The following is a 21202-nucleotide window of genomic DNA, read 5'->3' as shown; positions in this document are numbered from 1 at the left end:
GTTGATACTTGCCTGGGACATTGATATATGGACGCAGAGTATCGTGAATTCAACTAACGACTGAAGTTGGCCTTGGTTACCCACCACTTTCATTTCCGCCCAAACCACATGACTTCTGTATGCCACGCCGTATTGTGCACTGGAGGCAGTTTGCCACTCCCCGTGCTCCCCTTTCATGAACTCAAGATGCCGGGGTCACCTAGACAACCTTCGCTATGAAGTGACGACTCTATAGGCGCATCGTACATCGGACGGCCACTGCGCCATGCCTGTGGCTTCTTCTCTGTTGGAACCCAATGGATTTTTGCTATAAGGTTTCAGTTCCAATGCTAGAGCGGCAAATTTATCCTTCAAGTTCTCGTTTGCAGCTTTTTTTTGCGCGGCACTGAAGGTTGGCTCACAGTGCGGTTAAAGGATTTGCGGCAGTCCGTACTCTGCACTCTTGAAAGAAAGCACCAAATGGACTCACTAACAATAAAACTCGCGAATTGCAGGGCCATTGAGATCCGGAAGCAAACTAATTCCTTAAGATTGGGTATTTTCTGGAAGTTACAGTTGGGCCCCTTGGATGAGACCCTAGTGCTCTTCGATCCAGCACGCAAGTACACTGTGTACGATTCTGGTTGAGGCTCACCCGCTCCGAAGAGCAACAACTGCAAGTGAATCACTGAAGCCGGTCCCGTGACCAGAGCCCAAGAACCCGGAACTCCTGCAGATTCCTCGCAACCGAATTCTTTCACTCTTCACTCTTCACTCTTCACCCCGACCGCGCCCGCTGCCCTAACGCATGACACTCTCTCAGCCCCTGTCTGCTTGGGGCAACTCGCATGCTTCCACTCTGTACGCAGTCTGTGCTCCAATTCTATGAGTTGTTGTGTGCGCGTTGGTACTCCTATCCAATCTCTTTCCGTCGCAGATGCTTGTCGCTACAGCCTGTTGTGCCTTGTCCATCGCTTTGTTCTGCCTTTCGACCGAGATCTACGTCCCCTTCCAGTTGGACTCCAGGTGCAACCGATCCACCGTTCAGTTGGCTACTTGGGATATGGATTCACCAGATAGACCAACCCCGCCGGTAGTAAGTTGTCTCAAACGCCATCCTTCACTTTCTCTTATTTACTGACATGTGCTTGAAAGATTGCGTCCTATTACTTTGGTCACGAAGGGAGATTCTTCTCACCTATGCCACTGGTCCCCCCTCTCGCTCCCGTCGACGAGAATTCGATTCCTCCTTCCCCCGATGTCTTGGAACCGGGCTGCGCCATCCCTTCCATCGAACCGCGATCCCGATCCCCAACTCGAATCAGGTCTCTTCAAGATTCTGCAGACGCACTTCTCGACCGGATAAATGTTATCTTGGTTGGCTTCGAGGCCTCTCAAGATGCTGGGAACGCCCCAATCCCAAGTGCTGCACCAGCTGTGGCACCAACTGTGGCACCAGCTGTGGCATCAGCAGCGGTATCAAGCCCTGGATGCCCGCATTGTGGAAACCGCTTTCACAAAGGGGCTAAGTGCTGGTTCCTAACGCAACCTGGTAAGACTGTGTTTATTCTTGCTCTCATTCAGCCGCTCACAACTATAAGGAACGGTTCCTGGAAGTGTGGTATTGCCCAACATGACTCCGCAAAACCTGAGCAGAGTAAGTTTCTTGTCGCCGCCTTGTCATGGGTCTCCTAATCACAAATCAGTTCTCCAAGATGAATCACCCCGCTCTACCCGAAGGAATGACTTTGATCTCTGCCGCTTCTATGCCTGAGGGTTCTGTTGCTGAGACATCGTTACCTGCGAGAAAGCCCAAAAAGTCCAAACAAAAAAGACCTCCAAGGAAGACTCCTGCTTAGGAGCATAATGGTGTTGTGTCTTTGTCCTGATCTTAGTTCAGGAAGGTGTCTTTTATTGTCTGCTGCATGTATTGAGATTCTGGAATCACCTGTGGAAGTCTTGCGTCTGATGTCTCACCAAAGAAGGTTGGAATAGAGAATCTTAATGGAAGACGGAGAAAGGGCCAACTCTAGAGAGAGGCGTTGTGCAAATTCGAGATTAATAAAGCTGTCCAATCTCATCTTTTGTGCCTCCGCAGTTCCTCATCTTACATTGGTGTCACCATGAATGTTCTAGGGAACTTTTATTGGAGAAGACCCCGCGATCACCGGAAGGTATCTGACGATAAATCTGACGATAAATCTACCCTCCAAAGTCGGATCTACCAATCTCAAACCTCGTTGAATGGCGCCGCAACCGTGATATTTAACTCTAGTCGGTGACATTTTCACTGAAGAACACGATCAACACGGCAGCGTAACTATTGAAAGCTAGCAGTAGAACTCAAAGGGTGACAGACTTGTCTTACGCTGCAGTAGCTCCGAAGCCCTCTGCCCTCTTGCGTTGGTTAAAAGGCCCACACTTCGTGCAAAAAGTCTCGTGAAGAGTTTATTTCGGCGACTCTTCATTGGCTTTTCCTAAAAGCCACAGTTCATGAGCGTCTATCAGGTGACTCCAGACTAACTAAAAGCATCAAATGGCGACGGCATTCTCAGGAGCGAATGACACACAAAAGGGGCCACCTATCTCTCCCTTTTCGCCCTCACCCTTCCGCTTCCCCTTCCCCTTCCCCTCAGTACTTGCGCTTGAAAATGCGCTCGAGAAACTTGAATCGTGACTCGTCCAATATGCGCAAGCTTCTCTCATCAATTGCGCCCATGTCGTTTTCGCAGGTCGTCCTCAGCGCCCGCACACTGGCTCGAGCCGAATCAAGGCGATAATGCTGATAGAATCGCCACGCCGGAGGCGCCGTAAGATAGACGAGTCCGGATACGGCTGTGATGATGGAAATCCGGGAAAGCGGGCCGCGGATAAGACAGGCCGCGACGGTGAAGAAGATGCTGCTGGACAGAGAAGGAGAATCGTTAGCGACGATACCACAGGATCAACAATCGCCGACAGGCAGGTAGCTTACAACGTCGACGTTGATGGCGGAAGCCTGAATTTCGGCGGCTCCAAATTGTTCTTGGCGTAAGCGAGGACTGTCTCTAGGGTGTTGAGGTTCTGAATGAGGTGGTTGCGCGAGATGTCGATGCGGAATCGGTGTCTGATTTGCTCGTTCCCAGTCACGGTGGTAATGTCTGGGCAGTCAAATGTCAGAGCTCGGAAGAAGGAGGAAGAGGAAGAGGAGGAGGAGGAAGAGGAGGAGGAGGAAGAGGAGGAGGAGGAGGAGGAGGAAGAGGATACCTGCGGCTGGGGTTGCGGCGGACGCGACGGTTCCATAGCGCTCGTTGTATTGAGCTAGGTGTTTGAGATACTGCTTGAGGTCGTATTCTGCCCGGTGTCGGTAGACGTCAACTCTTATGCACAGTCTGGATGGTTCGATAAAGAGCGGTTGAGCTTCGCGTTGGGCGTTCAGAAAAGGGAGCACCAGAATTGGTGGGTCGGGTGCTTCCTTGAGCCGGCGCCGCATGTCGGGGCGAGCCATCCGAACAGTGTAAGCCTTCCAGAACTGCGAGCGGTGAGGTCGGCTATCGTTGGAGGCCATAGTGGCGGGTTATCGTGTGTGCGTTTGGAGGTTGCGAAAGCTGCGAAAGCTACGAGAGATGAATGCGAATGTGAAGAAATGAAGAAAGGAAGAAGTGAAGGGGAATGAAGGAGAAGAAATATTCTCGGAGCCGCGCCTGTACAGTTTGGTCAAACAAAAACACACCTCCTGTTGCCTGAGAGAAGTCCTGAAAACAATGAATCACTGTCATGATGCCTTCAGTGACGTCATTCAATACATTGTTTTCACGGAAAGCTGAGGGCAAACGCCTGAAGTCACAAACATCTGAGCCAGTCACTGACACTTGTTTTGACATTGCAAACGGGAAGCAACTTGCCTGGACCAGACAATAGTAAATAAGTCACCTACGCCTGAGGCCACAAGCGTGACCTGTTTGTTCCGCCTAGACGGCATTCGGGCAACTGCCATGGAATCATCCCCCCGACACCATCATTAGATGACTCACACAAGCGAGCCTCCGTGAATCATGCTTTAGGTCAAGCACCGCGCATTTCGAAACAGCCAGTGCATTCAGTTACGCCCGCAGTTTGCAATCAAGTAGACTCCAAAGCTCCACACAGCCGGTAGCAAAGAATTCGCGTCCCGTTTTGTGTCCCTCAGGGCATCTCCTTTATTTCACGTGGTACTACGCGCCCTGTTGAGGCTCTTATTTTGATCCAACTCACTGCCGGACCGGTCAATCAGCTGCTTTCTTGGCTCTCCTCGCCTCTGTTTGCCATTGATATACCAATCGACTCGCTTTGCTTCTATGAATCTGGCCCGAGCTGTTAATATTTGTCTGGCATTTATCCCGCTCCTTTGTTCAAACAACTCTGCCCACGTGGAAATTGATCTCGCTTACCTGGGCAAACAGCTGCCAACAATGTGGCCAATTCCACATGGCTTCATATAAAAGGTGAGTGAGTCCCTTGGCATTGTAGTAGATTCCCCCGTCTCCTGATCCATATCTATTGTTTCATTCTCAAACCCACGCGACCATTCTGCCACTCCCGCTGTAGGGCCATGGCACCGACCTTGGTGCATCCCCCGGAGAACGAGGGCGGCTTGAACTATGGTCCTCCACCAATTATGCGACTGCAGGTGTGGTATCATACCAAGCTTGGGATGAGCACGCAGCTCAGTCAGGACCTCGCGAAGTTCCTGTGCCAACGAGGCGGTGTCGATTGGACCTTCAGCCCAACCTTGCCAACCATCAGTGTTCAGCACTCCCGCGACACGCTCGTTCCTCTCGAGGTGAGTCAATGACAGTTACGTTGCTCTAAGAGAAACTTAGCATTGATTATGGGATCTCAACTTGGGAGCTTGCTTATTGTCTGAAAATTATTACATTCATGAGCCATTGTCTAACTTGCCCATCTTGGTTAGGTTGATCTCGAGTACAAGGCTTCATCCCATCAAGATGCGCCCTACCAAAACCTTCGCGTGCTCTTCAAGCAGACCATTGTTCCGTTGGTTCGGATTTTCTTCCAGCGACTGAGCGACAGGCCACAATTCATCAACATCTACCCAGATGGTGACAAGTTGACCGCAGAGATCAAACAGGCCTACACGTTCTACCACATTGAGCGTTCCATGGCCATGAGCTACAAGCGTACTGCCCAGTCTGTCGCTTTGGAGCAAGATCCCTTGGATCAGACTATGTACGTATTGAATGTTAGCATTGGTTCTCATTTCCTGATAAAATCTTTACAGACGCCGTATTGGCGCAGCTGCGCCAACCGTCGTCGCGCGGTCGAGTGATATCCTGATGGCAGTTGATCAGTTTTCTTATAACTTGCTCAAGGGTAGCTCGCCGCATGAAGAGTGGGATCGTATCAAAGAATTGTTCTCAGTGGAACTCAAAGACAAAGTAAGGAAGTCTATATGATCCTAACCCTTTGCCATGATATTAACTGTTCGCGTCTCGAAGGAGAGAAGTGAAAAGGTTCCCCGATACGTCAACCCCGAGACAAGAGAATTATGGGGAAATCTATTCGCCACAACGACCTGCTTTCAGGGACTTGTTCATGATATGCATGCCGTCATATCAAAGCCATCTACCGGGACTAGTGTGTTATCATATCGTCCTTTGAGGCGCCAACACCTGGCTAATGATTCGCTGCTACTCTCCTAGCTACCAGCAACCAGGATATCTTCGGCGTTGTTTCTCAAATGACGGTCGCCGTGCAGCTCCTATCAGACCAACGTGCACAGTTGGAAAACCTCAGAAAGCTCCTCATCGAAAAATACGATGACGACACTCCGCTCAAGGAGAGGTGGTGGCAGATCGCATGCGCAGTGCTAGTATCCTCGGCTGCGGCGGGCACTGGCCAGTTGGCTGGGATTTCTTCATTGACTACTTGTGTGATTACTGGTTTATGTGGCAGTCTCTCCAGCATTGCCACTGGATATGCACTTGCTGATCATTATGGGTTGGAGAAGAAAAAGCAGAAAGTCTCGCGCTGTAAGAAACCCCTCCAAGCTAACCCATTCTTTGCCATGCATCTCCATTGACGAGTTGCTGACCTTGTTCTAACTGCACAGTTGTCAGTCGGATGGAACATCTCCAAGAATCCATGGAACAGGCTCAACTTGCCTTCTCGGCCTTGTTCTGTAAACAAGTCTTGAAGATGCCATTGGAATTGATGCCAAGATCTGAGCAGAAAGAAACGCTGGCGCTGCTAGGGGTCGATATCGTAAAACTAGGCAATCAGACCTGGACTGACGAATCTATCATGTACGAGGTTGAAAATTTTGCCGCAGAGCTCAATGACATTGAGAAGCTGCGGAAAGATGTTGGAAAGGACGCGGGCTTGAGAGACGCGAATGCAATCACCGCGGATCAGTCAGGACTCTGACCTATGCGACAGGCGAGCCTGTCGCCACAGTAGTGGCCTACTTGGAAAGATCTCTCATCAAGAAGACAGAAGATCACTCTTAGGCCAGATAGTGCGATGAAACAAAAGGATAGTGCAACTAGGCAGACTGCAGCGTGCGTCTATCAATCGGGACCTAACATCGAGGAGTGGGAATGACGATTGCAGGCTGAAGAGAGAAGAATTTAAACATACTCCATGTGGCCCTGCCTGCTGAATGCTGACATTGTTAAACCTATTTCGCCCACCCCCCCAGCGACTCCATGATTTCTCCTAGAGATGCTTGCGCCGTGCCTCTGGTCTGACCTGATCACGAATAGCCTCCGAGGCGACACATTTCCTTTCATGCCGGGGGTACAGGTCATATTGCCAGCGGAAGTTATATTTCCTACCCATTGTTCAAGAATAATTCTGTATGAGCCCATCGCAAAGTAGCCATGTCCATCTCAACTGCCCGACTCTAGTCTTGGGTTTGTATTTTATGATATAAGTTATTATTTTATGACTTGGTTTATTTTATATTTTATATTTTAGACAATTTTTATTCTACTTTCCTTCTCTGAGCTATTTAATCTTCAATCAGATCCTTGAATACAATACTCATGGAGCTATTGTGGTCAGGAGCCATAATCGTCAGGAACGATAATCACGCGGTAGCCACCAACGAAGCTTCGGACCTGAGGGGCTCAATGATTTGCACCGTATTCTTGACAAACCAACACCAGTGCCCCTACTTATGCCGGATAACGTAGGAAAGAAGCTCAATATTTGTTCCACGTCCTTTGCTATTTATACCGCTCTCTCCTTTATCTTGCCAAGAACTGGCCCCAGCGCCAATGGCAGCTAGGAAGTCCAGGGTTGGAAACACGACGTAATGCCAAGAATAACGTACGATGTTTCAGGAACTCTCCAAGAACCAGGCTTCGGCGTTCAATTGAGATTGAATCGCCTTCTTCATTATGCTGCTATGTAAAACAACGCACACTCAATTTCTTCACAATTAGCCATGGTATTCAGCTACACAATTACGCACGATGACAGAATGACATTCGAGATAAATGACGTTGGGTTTGAACCCCTATTCCCTATTCTAGCTTGTTTCCATTTTAGCAGGGAAGCCCCAGCCCCCACGGACGTCCACGTAAGTCCAAGACAAGGGTTTAGTTTCGCTAAGTGCTAGACCCATGACCTATGCCACGATGTGTTATTGCAAGCCTAGATCTTTTCTCCTAACATCCTCCTTCTTGGTACTCATGACGACGCGTAGCTCGGCACTTGGCTCAGCCTACGACAGGAAATGGATAAGGGGTAGACTCTGGTGACGCGGATGGCAGTCTGTGAACCATGCTTGCGTAACTTTGCTTTGACGATATCGGAGGCCATCGAATTTGAACGCTTTGGCATTTTGCTCACGTAGATATAAATGAGGGTTGGTGTCGAAACAATTGAACATTCAACACATGCTCATCAACTCTTGAAGCTTCCAGTCACTCACTTTTCTCATCGCCCGAAAGTCTATCATTAAAAATTCGAAGCCATGGCCCCCTCTCTGCGTTCTTTGGTCTCTCTTTTAGCCATTTCCCAGGCGGTTACGGCTGCTTCGTGGAATACCACTTGCACGAGCCCCTCGCAGCGAAAAGCATGGTGCGGCGCTTCAATCCGATTGCATCCATAAACGCTAACAAATCCAGGAACAACATGACAACCACCGAAAAAACGGCCTACATTGATGCTGAGCTTTGCTTGATGGCTCGCCCTGCTCAAGCTGGCATCGAGGGTGCTCAGAATCGATGGGACGAACTCGACTGGGCCCACATCGTACAATCCAACATCATCCACAACGTGGTACGTATTTTAGTGCCGATCATCATCAACTTGGAGGGCCTAACCCGGAATTAGGGTGGCTTTTTGCCTTGGCACCGTTACTTCATGCGCGTGCACGAGTATCTCCTCCAGTCCGAGTGCGGCTACGAGGGCGGCCAGCCATACTGGAACGAGGTCCTTGATATGGACGACCTCGCGGGGTCCGTTGTCTTTGATCCCGACACTGGTTTTGGTGGTGAAGGTTCAGACTGTGTAACAGATGGACCATTCGTCAACTTGACTCTTCACATGAACTCTTCGGGCACTTCTGAAGACTATTGCCTGACACGTTCTTTCAACTCGAATGGCTTCCAGTCCGGTGTCCAGGCGAACCTTGATGAGTGTTTCAACATGACTACGTACGAGGATGCTTTTGATTGCTATCAGGTCAATCCTCACACTGCTGGTCACTCTGCTGTTGGAGGCACTGTAAGTTGGCACGAATATCGTTGGCAGAATGATAAGCTGATCAATTCATTGCAGATGCTTGACGTCGTGGGAAGCCCTGGAGAGCCGCTCTTTTTCCTCCACCATTCCAACCTGGATCGTCTTTGGTGGCAGTGGCAGCAAGCCAACCTCACCACTCGTCTCACGGAAATGGGTGGTCGCAATGTCCCACTCGCCAGTTACTTGGAGCAAAATGGTATGGAGTCTCCGAGCAGTTCCGTTCTCGACTATGACGGCGACGAGGGTAATGTCACCACGCTGAACCATAACCTTTGGATGGTTGGAATCATGCCGAACGCTACTATCAGGGAGGTTATGGATCTTGGTGGCGATCTTGTTTGCGCCGAATACGTTTAGATTCATTTTCTGAGATAGATTCGGTGATTCGGCATATCAGGCGTTGGGCTCTCCATACTCTACTGCGTTGACTTTTTATAGAGAGGGCAATGTGTGACCGGAACTAGAAAGAGCTTATAGAATAATACGAAAGACTATTGATATATAGAAAATAGTTGTGCCTACCAATTTGATAACTAATGGACAGCAATGATGAGTTGTAGGCCCCAAATACTACTATATTGGGAGACGAAACTTAAGCATACTAAAATCCTTTTCGATTTCAAGGGCTGAGCTCCTGCTGTTCTAGGCTGAGCTGTCGCTGAGTCTGGACTGAGATGCCGCCTCCCGTATTGTTTTATTGGCCACGGGTAGATGGGTACCTAGCTGCGGATAAGCGGTGTTGAGTGTATCAACGGCACAGAAATGGTAGTAGGAATGACTTCTTTTGGATGGGGTCAAATGTCAAAGCAGATGTCGTATGTGCGACAGCTGACATCCCTGACATCTTCCTCCTCTCTGGAGAGGAACTGCGGGTACCCTAACGGCTTCTTCGAATGCTCTATTGACCACCATGTCTGTAATGGATAGCAACTCGAATTGGCTATTTTTTACGTTTCGTCGAAGACATGGCCGCGCGTGGCATCAATATCAGAAAGGACAGGAAGCGGCTCATCACAAAATAGACAGAACTGCTAGATATTATATTGCTACTAGCTTTAGTTTAATACGTCTCGTCTACCGGATAAATCGGACTACAGTAGTCCAACGGCTGCTCTCGGGGTTATATATACAGTTCCCCCGCCCGCCCCGCTCGCGGGCGCTTTCAAGGAGTCGGGCTCAAGCCAAATGCCAACATCGCATTTACATGGACGAATAGGTGTAGCACAGAGGGCCGGCCTGCGTATCCATGTAGTCCTTGACAACGGGCTCAGTGTCAGCAAGCGCCATGACGGGCATAGCGTCGGTGATCGAGGCCGGAATGGACCGGTCGGGGTCTTGGAAGCCGGTGTAATCAGCCAGGCGGGTGGCGTTGCGGCCCTGCCACTGTGGCTGGTGTTAGCAATTGTGCCATCTACTAAAAACCGAAGAGTGCTGCATGCGTACCTTGGCCCAGGCACGGTCAATGTTGGCGTGGTGTAGGAAAAAGAGAGGCTCGTTGGGCGAGGTGGCGGGGCCCATGTCGCCAAAGATGACGCTGTGGACTGCGGTGTGTTAGTATATTCCATATTTCATGAGGTTGAGAAAGACAAACCCTGTGCGTGCGGCAATCCCTCGAGCATGCTGACCATGTCGGCAAAGTTGTCGAAGCTGTAGATGGTGTTCATGACTTTGGAGTTGTACGCGCTTGCTTGCATGTCGCCAATAATCGGGTCGCCGTTTTCATCGTTGCCCCAACCACCGTTGAACTCGCGCGTGAAGCAGTGCGGGCGATCGCCAATGTCAGCCGAATAGGGCCACCCCGGACCCAGCGTCAGGTTCGTGTTGGCAAATGGGCCGTCGATCACGCAGCGCTCGTAGCCGACTTCGCTGCTGCCGGTGCGCTTGCCGTCGCCGCCGAAGCCGGTGACGGGGTCAAAGAGAGGCGAGTTGGGCATGTCGACGGCGTCGGCGTCGATGCTCCAATCCCAGTACGGCTGGACCCCCTTGAAGCCGCATTCAGTGCGCAGCAGGTTCTCGTGCAGCTGCACATACCAGCGGTGCCACGGGAGGAAGTTGGCCACGAAGTGGATCTCCGAATTGAGGATATAGTGCGTGTACACCAAGTCGTCCATGCGCGTGGTGACGGCGTCGATCCACTCGTACTTCTCCTTGGGCAGCTCGCGCAAGCACACGGCGGCACGGAGGTACTCGGCCTTCTCGGTCTTGGTGAGCTCGCGCCACTCCTTGCGGACGGTCGGGCTGGTGCAGTTGCCGTTTGCTCGGGGGATGGCGCTCGCGGCAGCGGTCGCCGCGAGGGAGAAGATGGCGAGGGTCGATCGGAGAAGCATCGTGGTGAGGGGCGAGTGGTGAACGATGGACGAATGGATTGGTTTATAGCGAAGGACACCTCAAGCCAAGAGCCGAGTGAAGAGGACAGAGTGAGCGAGAGTGGTGGTGAGGATAACTGTTCATCTTGACATGGCGTCCTCTTTACTTATAGATGTTGTCTTGCGAGATGCCCTGCTTTGAGACGGGTCCCTCATGGGGCACATCGCAGCGGTACTCACTGGCGTCGGCATAATTGACAATACAGCTAGTAGCCGCTGTCATCTCCCATGCGATCGGTTCCTGGGGCTACTCGTGTGCTTGTTTTACTCTCTTGGCATACTCGTGTTCAAGAGGCCCTTGTTGATTCTGCAACCGACCGCGCGGGTTCGAATGGTTCCCTGTAGCCTTTGTCCTAGAGATGTTACATCGTAGACCAAGTGTCCCGCCCAGTGCAGGGGATTTACCCCGTCTACCCTAGTAGACTAGCCAGACTTGCCAGATACCCATTGTAAAGTCTGGATCTTGACCCTAAATTAAGCTCAATCGATCGCTTCTCGAAGATTTTGCGTTTGGTTCGTATTACACCCTGGTAGTTTAAGCGTGGACGAAGGACCCACTGCCCAGCGATTTTAAGATAGGGGCCCAATACGCAATACGAGCTTAACTTAAGGGGGTAGATCATGCTCGTATCTTGAGACAAGCTGGGTTATTAACTTGCATCTCTAAATGACATCATCTATGCAAAAGAAATAGACCATGCGCTTCTTCAGCACAAAGCGGCATTGTCATCCTTGTGAGGGAAGCATCCTCCGTGACCAATTGGCGAGGCCGACTGCCGATGCTCGAAGAAGATTCATTACCTGACGGAGAATTACACCGCGCTTGAAAGATATCTCAATTCGTGAAATGACGCTTCGGACAAGGCCCAGCGCAACTTGAAGTATCTTGGGCCCCTGTGGACGCTTCCGGATGCCGAGCCGAGCTCCTCTGCAATTGGCACAATATCGCGTGTTAGCAAACTTCTCCAGTTCCCACGAGCTGATGCAGAGCGCATTGAGGAATCTTGATATTGTTAAGCGCGACACGGGATCACCGACAACGAGATTTTCCGTGTCCCAGCCTTTTTTTTCGTCCTTGGCAACGGATGTCCGGATGCTTGGACCCTCCCCCTGGTTCAACCGATGCTTCCGCCCCGGCCGTCGCTCACGAGGAATCGATTGTCGGAGGCCCTGCTTCCATGACAAACCCTATCCTTGCGGCTGCAAACCCGGCAAGTGGTGGCGCTGTACCGAGGCACCATCAGCAGTGCAGTCCTGATTGATTCGCTAACCCTTGCTCCCACCTCTTGGGGCCTAGTCATTGATGGGGCACTTCGGAGATATTCTCGCTAAGGTGGCCTTGGACACTCGTGCCGAGGCGAAGTTCAATGCCACGTACCGGGACGATTATTTTGGCACTATTAAGGGAAGTAGAAGAATCCACTGCGGCTTCAATACATGGCGCAGAACTCATGCGACCTGGCGGTGACCTGTCGTCGAGATTTCGGCTCCGAGGATATCCAGGTCAGCGACAAACAAGTATGCCTGGGAGGGATTTCAATGGTAATTGACGCGAAGCAAATACAGATGGCGACTGCTATTCGCACGACTACAAAGGTCCAATGAACCTCGGTGGTAGCTACAATGAGACCCAATCCAAGTCTCTCTCAATATCTCCCTCTGGTCGCTTCCAAAGATCCTCCTCTGGGCCATCTATCGAATAAGTTGATGCCAGATCCACCACTGTCTCATCAATACCCCTAACCTCTTTCAACAGCGGCAGACGCTTAGCCTTCTTCTCCATGAATTCTTGGACATGGCTGTCGATTTCTTCGTTGACTCTCTTCGTATACCCATACAAACAGAGGTATTCAAGATTCGGGGGCAAGGCGTCGATGAGTCGAAAGGGGGGCTGCTCAATGAGGTGGAAGGGGGGGTTGTATTCCGATACCACGTTGCTACCCAATAAAGCCTTCACCCCGATGCTTAGATGGGTCATGGCTTTGAAGTCGTGAAGTGAGCCGAGTGTGTAGCCGTATTCCCGGGTGTTTGGTAATTGGTTCGACCAAAGTGGGCGGTTGCTGACCGCTTCATCTAGGTAGTAATACTTGTCCTTCTGTCTTTGATACTTCTCATCGTCAATCACGTCCTCTTTCTTGTAGATAGGTTCCCGATATTTGACGGCAATATCTATGTCCAGATCCAAGACCCTGAGCGACTCTTTCTGTTCAAGCAGACACTTGCCCACAGTCTTCAGGAACATCATGGACAGCCCACGATCCCTAGTCCACAGTCCTCCCAGCGACACAGTGAGCTCCTCCAAGCTCTTGGGAATTCGAATGATCATTCCAAGCCTCTCACTGGACATTCCGGCATGTCCAATGTGGATTCGCTTAATGTTGTTCGATGTGTGCGGAACGAACAAATCCCGATTTGCTTGATATTCAGACACACCATCCATGACAACCGAATGTATCGCTGGAAGTCGATGGAAATAGCGAAAGCAGTCCAAAAGTTCAACTCTCGAATAAAAACTTGGGTCGTATCCGGGTCCTTTACCTGCAATGATTTCAACTTTCTCAAGTCGTTGCAAGCCCTGTCGAGGAAGCAAGCCATAATTTGATTTCAGGAGGTAATCCTGAAGAGATGACCGCCAGCCAAGTTTCCCCACGTATAGCGTCGAAATGTTCTTGCAGAGGGATATCAGAACAGCCGATGCAGCCAGTCCAAATTCAGCATTTTGGTCGTTAAATCCCCTCGGGGTTTCTGGGTTGTTGCCTTTCAGATGTTGCTTCTTCCATTCAACCGCGTCTAACATCGTCGCTGTGGCCTTATCACCCAGGCCCAGGCCACGAATGTAGCTCTCAATGGCAGCATGGACATCTTCACGGACTGGCAGTGGGGGCTCCTTTAGCTCTTTGTTGATATCGCTCATGAAGAGATAGGATGTTCTTGAGGATGGCCACCCGTCGGAATCCAACACCAGCTCCGCAACAGAGTCGGCAAGCGAGGGCTGAATGACATATGCGGCGATGATGGGATAGAGAGATTCGATGTCGTCCCTGGTTGTAATCCGAATCCTGCTGTAGGAAACTGAGGAGTTCCATGCGGCAATTGACCGGAGCTGCTGCGTGTCTGCCTGTTCCATCATGCTACCCGGTCCCTGAATGGGTTGATAGTGAGCGTGGCAAAGTTGAGCAAATAGACCAATGATGGCAGCTGCTTTCAAAATAGAGGCGAATTTCTTCCACAAAACCATTCCATCTTTGATAGAAGGTGAAGAGGGCAAGTCCTGGGCGGTGTCGGATCGATCAATTTTCACGGGGCCCCTTGTTGCGGAATGTCGTTGGTCCGGGTTCCGAGCAGTTCGTTTAAGAACCAGTAGTCACGTGCGAAGCCAGGATGTGTCTGCATTCTGTTCTTGGTCTGGAAAGTATCTGATTAAAGTGTTTGGAAGTGCTGGTTCTTAGAGGTATATGAAAGCATTCGTTGAATGCAAGCCTAGTACCTTTGCCCAATGACTGTCTTGGTAACGCGCCGGCTTATTTCTGTACCCTATCAAGGGATCGCCTTAGTTGGGGCGAGCATAAAAATAGCACCTCAATGGCCAATCGTTTTGGAGTAATAGTAAGCGCGTAATAATAAGATAAGGCATCGCGTTGGACGCGCTGAAATATATCTAGGGTGTCTTGAAATGAGTTGTGTTCGAATTGCTTCGGGTCTGCTCGGAACTTGGTCGGGTGCTCATCAGGTTTTGATTTGGCCTACGAGTCGGAACAAAAATGCCAAAATAAGCCTACCAGCACACACGCTCTGCGATAGAAATAGAAAACGAGAGAAATGAGGGAAACGGCCGAGTTCAATAATCCGGGGGGGAGGTGCCATTTCGTGGGGAGCAAATGGTGCAGTTTCCCCGCACTCGGGGGCCGGAACCCCACGCGGGCCGGACAACACTTGACACTAGGCTCGGCCCCACCGTTCCGATCTCGAGATCTATAAAAGAGAAACGTGTGTCTAGAGAAGTCAGAGAAGGCTTCCTTCTTATCCAAGGCATCCCGGTTCGCAAGTATGGCTTTGCTAAATGGAATCGCCGTTTGGTGGGCTCCCAGTCTAATTGGTCTTGGTTGGGTTCTATGGGTAGGTTTCCCATGGCATATCAACGCTCACCAAGCGTCGATGCTCTCAGCTTTTCAAGTCTAACAGGTTATAGGCCATATACGAAATCTTTACGTCATTCGTTCGCCGCGTTCCTGGCCCCGTGTACACTCTCTTCACCCGTCTCCCGTTAAAATACTACACCCTCACCGGCCGCCGTCTCCATTGGATCCACGCACTGCACGAACAATACGGTCCCATAGTGCGCATTTCTCCTCGCGAGATTGCGGTGGCCGATCCCGAATCTTTCGCCGCTATCCATCGCATCGGGTCAGGCTTTACCAAGAGTCCTTGGTACGACAGTATACCAGATGGCATCTTTGCGATGCGAGACCCAAAAGTCCATTCGCAGCGTCGAAAGCTTTTTGCCAGGGCCTTTAGTGCGACAGAGCTGCGGGCCAACTGGGAAGGTGTTGTCAGAAAGAAAGTCGAATTGGCCGTCCAAAAGATACAGCGAGAGGCCGCGGACCACGGAGAGGTGGACGTGATGAAATGGTGGACATTGATGGCGACAGATGTGATCGGGCATCTCAGTTTCGGTGAGAGCTTCGAAATGCTTGAAGTTGGTCGCGTGAGTTTCCATCCACATCGATAGTCTGCCCACAAAGGAGTACTAACAAATTTCCATCAATAGAAGACCGAATATATAGACGTTCTCGAATCTGCACTCATCAACAGCGGTATCAGGTCCGAACTCCCACTTCTACACGCCATCCTTAGCTATTTACCCATCCCTTCCATTCGAGCACTCATCAACGCAAACAAGTATCTCTACAACTATGGCGCTCGAGCAGTCGCAAACCTGCGTAATCAGAGTGGGAATGCATCAAACCTCTTCGGCACAATGCTAGCTACACTGGAGAGCGAGGTCTCTGAGAAGGCTGCTTCGCTGGTACCGCTCACCGACCATCAGGTCCAACTTGAAGCTGGAAATCTCATTGTCGCTGGTTCGGACACCACGTCCGTCACGCTAACCTACCTCATCTGGGCTGTCCTTCAACGCCCTGATTTACAGCGCCGGCTGGAGGAGGAGGTGTCGGGTCTGCCAGAGCGGTTTGATGATGCGGCGGTGGAGAAGCTCCCGCTTCTGGAAGCTGTCATCAATGAAACGCTGAGACTCTACGGGGCTGCGCCTGGAGGGTTGCCAAGAAGCGTGCCGAAAGGGGGTGCGACCCTGTGTGGGCAATACATCCCAGAGGATTTCGTTGTTGAGACCCAAGCATACACTCTCCATCGCAATGCGGACATCTTCCCCAATCCCCTCAAGTAAGTCTTTTCACTTCAATATCCCAGACGCTCAAGCACTAATTATGTAAAGATTTGACGAGTCCCGGTTCCTTGACCCGCAGAACCGCACCAAGCTTCAAAAAGCCGTGTTTACGCCCTTTGGGGCAGGCTCTCGGATCTGCCTTGGTATTCACCTTGCGAGAATTGAGTTGCGCCTTGCTACAGCGGTATTCTTTCGAAACTGCCGAGGCGCAAGGCTAAGCAAGTCTATGACTGATGGGCTGATGGAGATCGAGAACTTCTTCCTCATAGCGCCTAAGGGTCACACCTGCAAGGTGGTGTTGTGATTGTACTTGCTCGTTTTACCAAGGTGTTCGGCTCCTTTGGTGTTTCTTTGTGTGCACTAGCGAGAGTGCGGTGCAAGACGTCTGGGGCCGAGCAAGGGATCTGAATCACACGCAATTTGGCCATTACCAAACACCATTCCGTAGTCAACAAGTTGATCGATGGCGTACTGACTCTATATCCATCTCTCGTAATCTGTAGGGATCTATTCATATGGTTTCATCAACTCGTTCGACTCAACCAGAGATTCAAAGTTGGCAATATGGGTTGAATGGCACCAAGGCTTCAGTCTCTTTTCCGTCCTGATAGTTTCTGCAAAGCATCCCAACCACCCTTCCCTCGGAAATACCCTGTTCACATCCTCCCGGGTTGTTTCATGGATAATGTGCTCAAACTGACCGACATTGTCGTAGATTGTGGCCATTTGTATCAGCTGCCCAAGAAAGGTGATGCTTCCCTCGGTACCAAGATCTTGGTGTCGGATAATAGTTTCGCACACGGCCTCTGCTTGGTCCCTTCCGGAACCAATAGCATTCAATAGGTTCAGGGCTTGAATTCCGCCATAAAATTCGAAGGACATTCGAGTGCTGGAAATGTTCTCGTCCGAGGTGCCAATGTCGTGGAGGAGACAAGTCAAGGCCAGAGTTGACGCGGATAGTGCGGTGCCATATTCGGGAAATTGTTGCTTCGCAATTGCGGTGGCTAGTCATCATATTAGTGCATATTCATTCCCCTGGGTTAGAGACAATTTCTTACCGAAATAGTACACTCTCATAGAGTGATTATACGTCTGTCTTGGTAGGTTCTCCTTGACGTATTCCTGGACACTGGTCACAGTAGGATCGTACGAGGGGAACGACATTTTTTCCACAGTCAGAGCTTCAGGCTGATGGATGTACGGCCTTCCGTTGAGAATCTTGCTCGCGTCGACTGGCACGGCAGTCCATCCATTCTCGCCTACCTCGTTTGGAGCCATCTATATCGGGATGTACTTAAAGACTTTTTGGTGTATTGATAATTAAATTGAGCATCTCTGCCTGGCGTCAAGACTTTTATAGCTTTCCCGCACGCTGGTTTCCCAATCGAGCACTGAGCTGACTCGGTGATGTCATAATGACCATTTGTCATAAGATGAGTGAGCATGCCGAGCAGCCGAAATGCTGAGGCGAGCTCTGTCAGCAGCGTGTACAAATACCGCACGTCTCGTGGTAGGTGTCGCGTTTTCGCACCATATTTCACCCATTTCCGCGGAGATGGACTCGTCTTGAGGCGGGCTAATGCCGCCGCCGGCCCGATGTTTTTAGATCCGGGCGATTCATTAGTGCCGAAATACCCACCACATGGAGTATAGCTTTGAGTTGAACAATACGAGACTTGATGTTTGGTACGCTTCTGTACGCCTCTGTACGCCTCCTCTCGTCTCCCTGAACTATATCCTAACTACTGGAATCAAATAGGCCAATCCGCCCATACATCACAACGGGAACAAAAACGGTAGCTATTAACTTGACGACGAATTAATAGTACTTTAGCAGTTTCCCGAGTGGGCATTCAGACATCAGGCATCTGGAGCATTTCCGTCTCTGACTTGCAGGAAGCAAATTATAACTATACATATTTATTCAAAAGGATGAGTAAAATTAGACTGATTTCCCTAGAGTATCCGGACAATTTGTTAGACTTGCCAGCGGTAGTCCAATGAGGAGGCCACTGATGAAACGCAGAACCTAAACGACGTTGACTGACATCTGATATATTTCCTTATCAACACGATTGAGAGCCAGTGATTCAGGACTTCCAATGGAACAAACGAAGATAACATGTGTATATCTGACCACGATTTAATCACTTTAGAAGCTCACGATCTGCTCATGCCTTTGGGGATGTCACAACTCGGACCTCGGTAAAGTCTTCGCCTTTTTCCACGGCTGAGTTCTTTCTTCGTCTTATCAGGAAACTGTTCAGGTATAATTGTCAGTATATCATCTTACGCTGAGACCATCTGCTGGTTGTTGTCTTAATCGACGGTGTGAACTTACAAAATCGCTGCAATGACTCCGACAAGCGCAGGGACACCAAGCCCCACGCTGACGCCGACGACGATGCGTTTAGGCACTCCTCCATCTTTACCGTCTGCGATGCTGTCCTGGTCTTTACCACTTCCCGAAGAGGCTGAGGATGTCGAAGACGTCGTTGGCGGAGGCGGGGGAACGTACGATACCGGGCTTCCGGACGTAACCAACAGTTTCTGCGCACCAGACCCAAACGGAACCGTACCGAGGGCGGTAGTTTGTGTCGATTCCGGGAAGCTTGCATCAGAATCTGTCGGGATAACCGTGACGAGCGTCTTTGTCGTTGTGAATTTGGTTGTCGTTTGCAGGGACGCAGGACAGTTCACCAGGCCCTCCGACACACAGCCTACGCCGACGTAGACAACCTTGGTGCTGATGGTTGTAGTAGTCATACCGTCATCATCGCCGTCGTCTCTGACTTTAATAGCTTCAGATGTCGCAGAAGTTATTGACGAGGAGGTTGCAGTGGTGCGCCTTTGGATGGCACATGCAGACGCTAGAGTTGTGTAGTAAATAGGTACCTGTGTCTCTGGTACAGGACCCCAAGTATTGTCGCCAATTGCAACAGAAGCGCCTGCCATTGCCCCAAGCGCCAGTTGGTAGGATTCCTCGACCTGAAGCATGCAGTCACTATCTTCATCGAACGACGCAGTGACGTTGGTGATAAACTCGGCGACATTGGCGTACACGCCCACTTCGACGCCGACGCTAGCATCAGCCACTGATACACTTGCTACACTTATTTCTGGAGACGTTATCTCAAAGCCTGCTTGTACGCCTAAGCGTAGAATAGCCTTGAACACCACGCCGGCACTTTCAATGGTGACAGGGAGGAACTCAAACTGGCCGCCATTACTATGGGGATGTAGTGTTAGCCAGATCCCATCGGTGTCTTCAAAACGCGGTTAACTTACAATTCTACACTTGAGACATCCTTGGAGAACATGGAGATGTCCAAAGTAACTCCATCTTCCAGCTTAATGTGGAATCCGGTGCTGATGTCAATCTCGCCGTCGACGCTTAGGATCAGGTCGATTGAGAAAATGACGCCGATCTCCAGATTTTTTCCGACTGCAAAACCTATTGGAGTGTTGGAAGTATACAAATTGAGGGTGTAGGTGGCTCCAGCTGAGAGAACCGTATCTATCAACATGTACAATTCCAAGCCGTCGAACCGGAATTGCAGCTGACACTCGGGTATCTCGGGGAGATTGATATCGAAGTCGAGATCGATTGGCGGGAGGTTGAAGTCGTCAAGATCGACTCCGTCACTGAAATTGCCTGCCACTTTGTCGATATACGTCTCAATGTAATCAACAGCGGCGGCACCGAGGTCCTCGATCTCGGTTTTGACCTCTTCCGTAAAGTTGTGGAAGGCTTGGCTCGAATTGAAGTCGCCGGCGACTGTAAACCTCGCATTGGCGGTCCCCTTTATATAACAGGTCGTGCATGTAATTTCGACTCCGGTTGAGGTTGAGGCATTGCCAGTTTTGGTTTCCACGTCGTCTTCCCTGTGCAACCGTAGCTCATAAGTCAGAATGTGGGATCATGGGAATCAGGAAGATGCAGGAAGGAGCCTGAACGCACTGGCTGTAGGTAAACAAAACAGCATCATCCCAGCTTTTATTCAGCGATGTGCTGTTTTCTTGTGAGGTACTCCTCTCGTCGAGACTCAAGCCAGAAAGCGTCCGGCGAAGGAGCCGAACTGTGTCTGCGGCTGATGCCCTAGGAGCATTGCGGGTTCGAAAGAAAGCAGGACTTGGCGGGGGCGTAGAACTTCCAGTAGCAGAGGCTATCCAAAGAGCCAAAACCAGGCCCCACATGGAGCAGAATAATCGTGACATGACTAGATGGATATGGAGGGCTGCTTTGATCCAACAAGTAGAGAGTTTGGCGGGGGGCCATCCGGTGCTTGTCGACGCCCGAGATGGCCACATTTAAAATAAAATATCTCATCGCCCCCATTCCTATCTACCCCTAGGATAGTTGTTGGTCCTGGCCCTGGTAAATAGCTGAATCCTTCTGCATGCGATGCAACCTGCTGGTTTGAGCTTCTGCATGTTGGTCCTCAGCCTCTCCAGCACAGACAGTAACAGGGGGTACACAGTTGGGGAGAGGTTCGCAGTTGGTATCCCAGACTCAACCAGCACAGCGACAGGGCGCAACTTGTTTAGAGTGGCTGTTGGTGCTCCCTGGAGAAATACAAAGCTATCTGCCATACATGAGTGGCAATATTTGAGTGGCAGCATCACGAACCATGCGTTCGTCTTCAATTAAGGATTTGGGGATGGGGAGCCGAAGTGGACCCCCTGACCAGGGAGGATTTCATCTGATGTTGGCCGGGCG

The 21202-nt window shown here is 50.5% G+C and overlaps 9 protein-coding genes across 9 annotated transcripts; 4 read left to right on the top strand and 5 right to left on the bottom strand.

The window, feature by feature from the left end:
• Positions 1 to 699: 699 nt before the first annotated feature.
• Positions 700 to 2056, top strand: BGZ61DRAFT_442478 (uncharacterized protein). Its single transcript, XM_046244740.1, has 4 exons — positions 700 to 1075; positions 1135 to 1531; positions 1581 to 1636; positions 1686 to 2056. Exons 1-4 carry the CDS (start codon positions 917 to 919, stop codon positions 1836 to 1838), a joined length of 765 nt encoding a protein of 254 aa, XP_046109178.1. The 5' UTR covers positions 700 to 916; the 3' UTR covers positions 1839 to 2056.
• Positions 2057 to 2560: 504 nt separating this feature from the next.
• Positions 2561 to 3577, bottom strand: BGZ61DRAFT_584398 (uncharacterized protein). Its single transcript, XM_046256363.1, has 3 exons — positions 3226 to 3577; positions 2954 to 3119; positions 2561 to 2882 (listed from the first exon to the last, which is right to left on the bottom strand). The coding sequence occupies exons 1-3, from the start codon at positions 3524 to 3526 to the stop codon at positions 2612 to 2614; spliced, it is 738 nt and encodes a 245-aa protein (XP_046109177.1). The 5' UTR covers positions 3527 to 3577; the 3' UTR covers positions 2561 to 2611.
• A 972-nt stretch (positions 3578 to 4549) lies between these two features.
• Positions 4550 to 6384, top strand: BGZ61DRAFT_473127 (uncharacterized protein; the record flags this gene model as incomplete). The annotated part of the gene is made up of 5 exons (XM_046248421.1): positions 4550 to 4780; positions 4913 to 5187; positions 5240 to 5396; positions 5675 to 5990; positions 6071 to 6384. The coding sequence occupies 5 exons, from the start codon at positions 4550 to 4552 to the stop codon at positions 6382 to 6384; spliced, it is 1293 nt and encodes a 430-aa protein (XP_046109176.1).
• Positions 6385 to 7939: 1555 nt separating this feature from the next.
• On the top strand, positions 7940 to 9069 carry BGZ61DRAFT_341893 (amino acid transporter; the record flags this gene model as incomplete). The annotated part of the gene is made up of 4 exons (XM_046239463.1): positions 7940 to 8046; positions 8094 to 8247; positions 8302 to 8694; positions 8749 to 9069. 4 exons carry the CDS (start codon positions 7940 to 7942, stop codon positions 9067 to 9069), a joined length of 975 nt encoding a protein of 324 aa, XP_046109175.1.
• A 760-nt stretch (positions 9070 to 9829) lies between these two features.
• Positions 9830 to 11116, bottom strand: BGZ61DRAFT_411696 (monooxygenase). Its single transcript, XM_046243276.1, has 3 exons — positions 10304 to 11116; positions 10156 to 10253; positions 9830 to 10095 (listed from the first exon to the last, which is right to left on the bottom strand). Exons 1-3 carry the CDS (start codon positions 11037 to 11039, stop codon positions 9913 to 9915), a joined length of 1017 nt encoding a protein of 338 aa, XP_046109174.1. The 5' UTR covers positions 11040 to 11116; the 3' UTR covers positions 9830 to 9912.
• A 1470-nt stretch (positions 11117 to 12586) lies between these two features.
• On the bottom strand, positions 12587 to 14381 carry BGZ61DRAFT_442474 (uncharacterized protein). Its single transcript, XM_046244739.1, has one exon. It carries the CDS (start codon positions 14314 to 14316, stop codon positions 12697 to 12699), a length of 1620 nt encoding a protein of 539 aa, XP_046109173.1. The 5' UTR covers positions 14317 to 14381; the 3' UTR covers positions 12587 to 12696.
• Positions 14382 to 15125: 744 nt separating this feature from the next.
• BGZ61DRAFT_513863 (cytochrome P450) lies at positions 15126 to 16816 on the top strand (the record flags this gene model as incomplete). The annotated part of the gene is made up of 4 exons (XM_046252189.1): positions 15126 to 15194; positions 15268 to 15783; positions 15847 to 16478; positions 16531 to 16816. The coding sequence occupies 4 exons, from the start codon at positions 15126 to 15128 to the stop codon at positions 16784 to 16786; spliced, it is 1473 nt and encodes a 490-aa protein (XP_046109172.1). The 3' UTR covers positions 16787 to 16816.
• On the bottom strand, positions 16502 to 17793 carry BGZ61DRAFT_124059 (uncharacterized protein). Its single transcript, XM_046237062.1, has 2 exons — positions 17541 to 17793; positions 16502 to 17486 (listed from the first exon to the last, which is right to left on the bottom strand). Exons 1-2 carry the CDS (start codon positions 17758 to 17760, stop codon positions 16990 to 16992), a joined length of 717 nt encoding a protein of 238 aa, XP_046109171.1. The 5' UTR covers positions 17761 to 17793; the 3' UTR covers positions 16502 to 16989.
• Positions 17794 to 18357: 564 nt separating this feature from the next.
• BGZ61DRAFT_442472 (uncharacterized protein) lies at positions 18358 to 20787 on the bottom strand. Its single transcript, XM_046244738.1, has 4 exons — positions 20444 to 20787; positions 19771 to 20367; positions 18824 to 19711; positions 18358 to 18741 (listed from the first exon to the last, which is right to left on the bottom strand). The coding sequence occupies exons 1-4, from the start codon at positions 20698 to 20700 to the stop codon at positions 18654 to 18656; spliced, it is 1830 nt and encodes a 609-aa protein (XP_046109170.1). The 5' UTR covers positions 20701 to 20787; the 3' UTR covers positions 18358 to 18653.
• Between the last annotated feature and the right edge of the window lie 415 nt (positions 20788 to 21202).

This window comes from Ilyonectria robusta (assembly GCF_021365365.1).
Source record: "Ilyonectria robusta strain PMI_751 chromosome Unknown BGZ61scaffold_3, whole genome shotgun sequence".
Taxonomy (NCBI): domain Eukaryota; kingdom Fungi; phylum Ascomycota; class Sordariomycetes; order Hypocreales; family Nectriaceae; genus Ilyonectria; species Ilyonectria robusta.
This window is presented reverse-complemented; position numbering and strand designations above follow the sequence as displayed.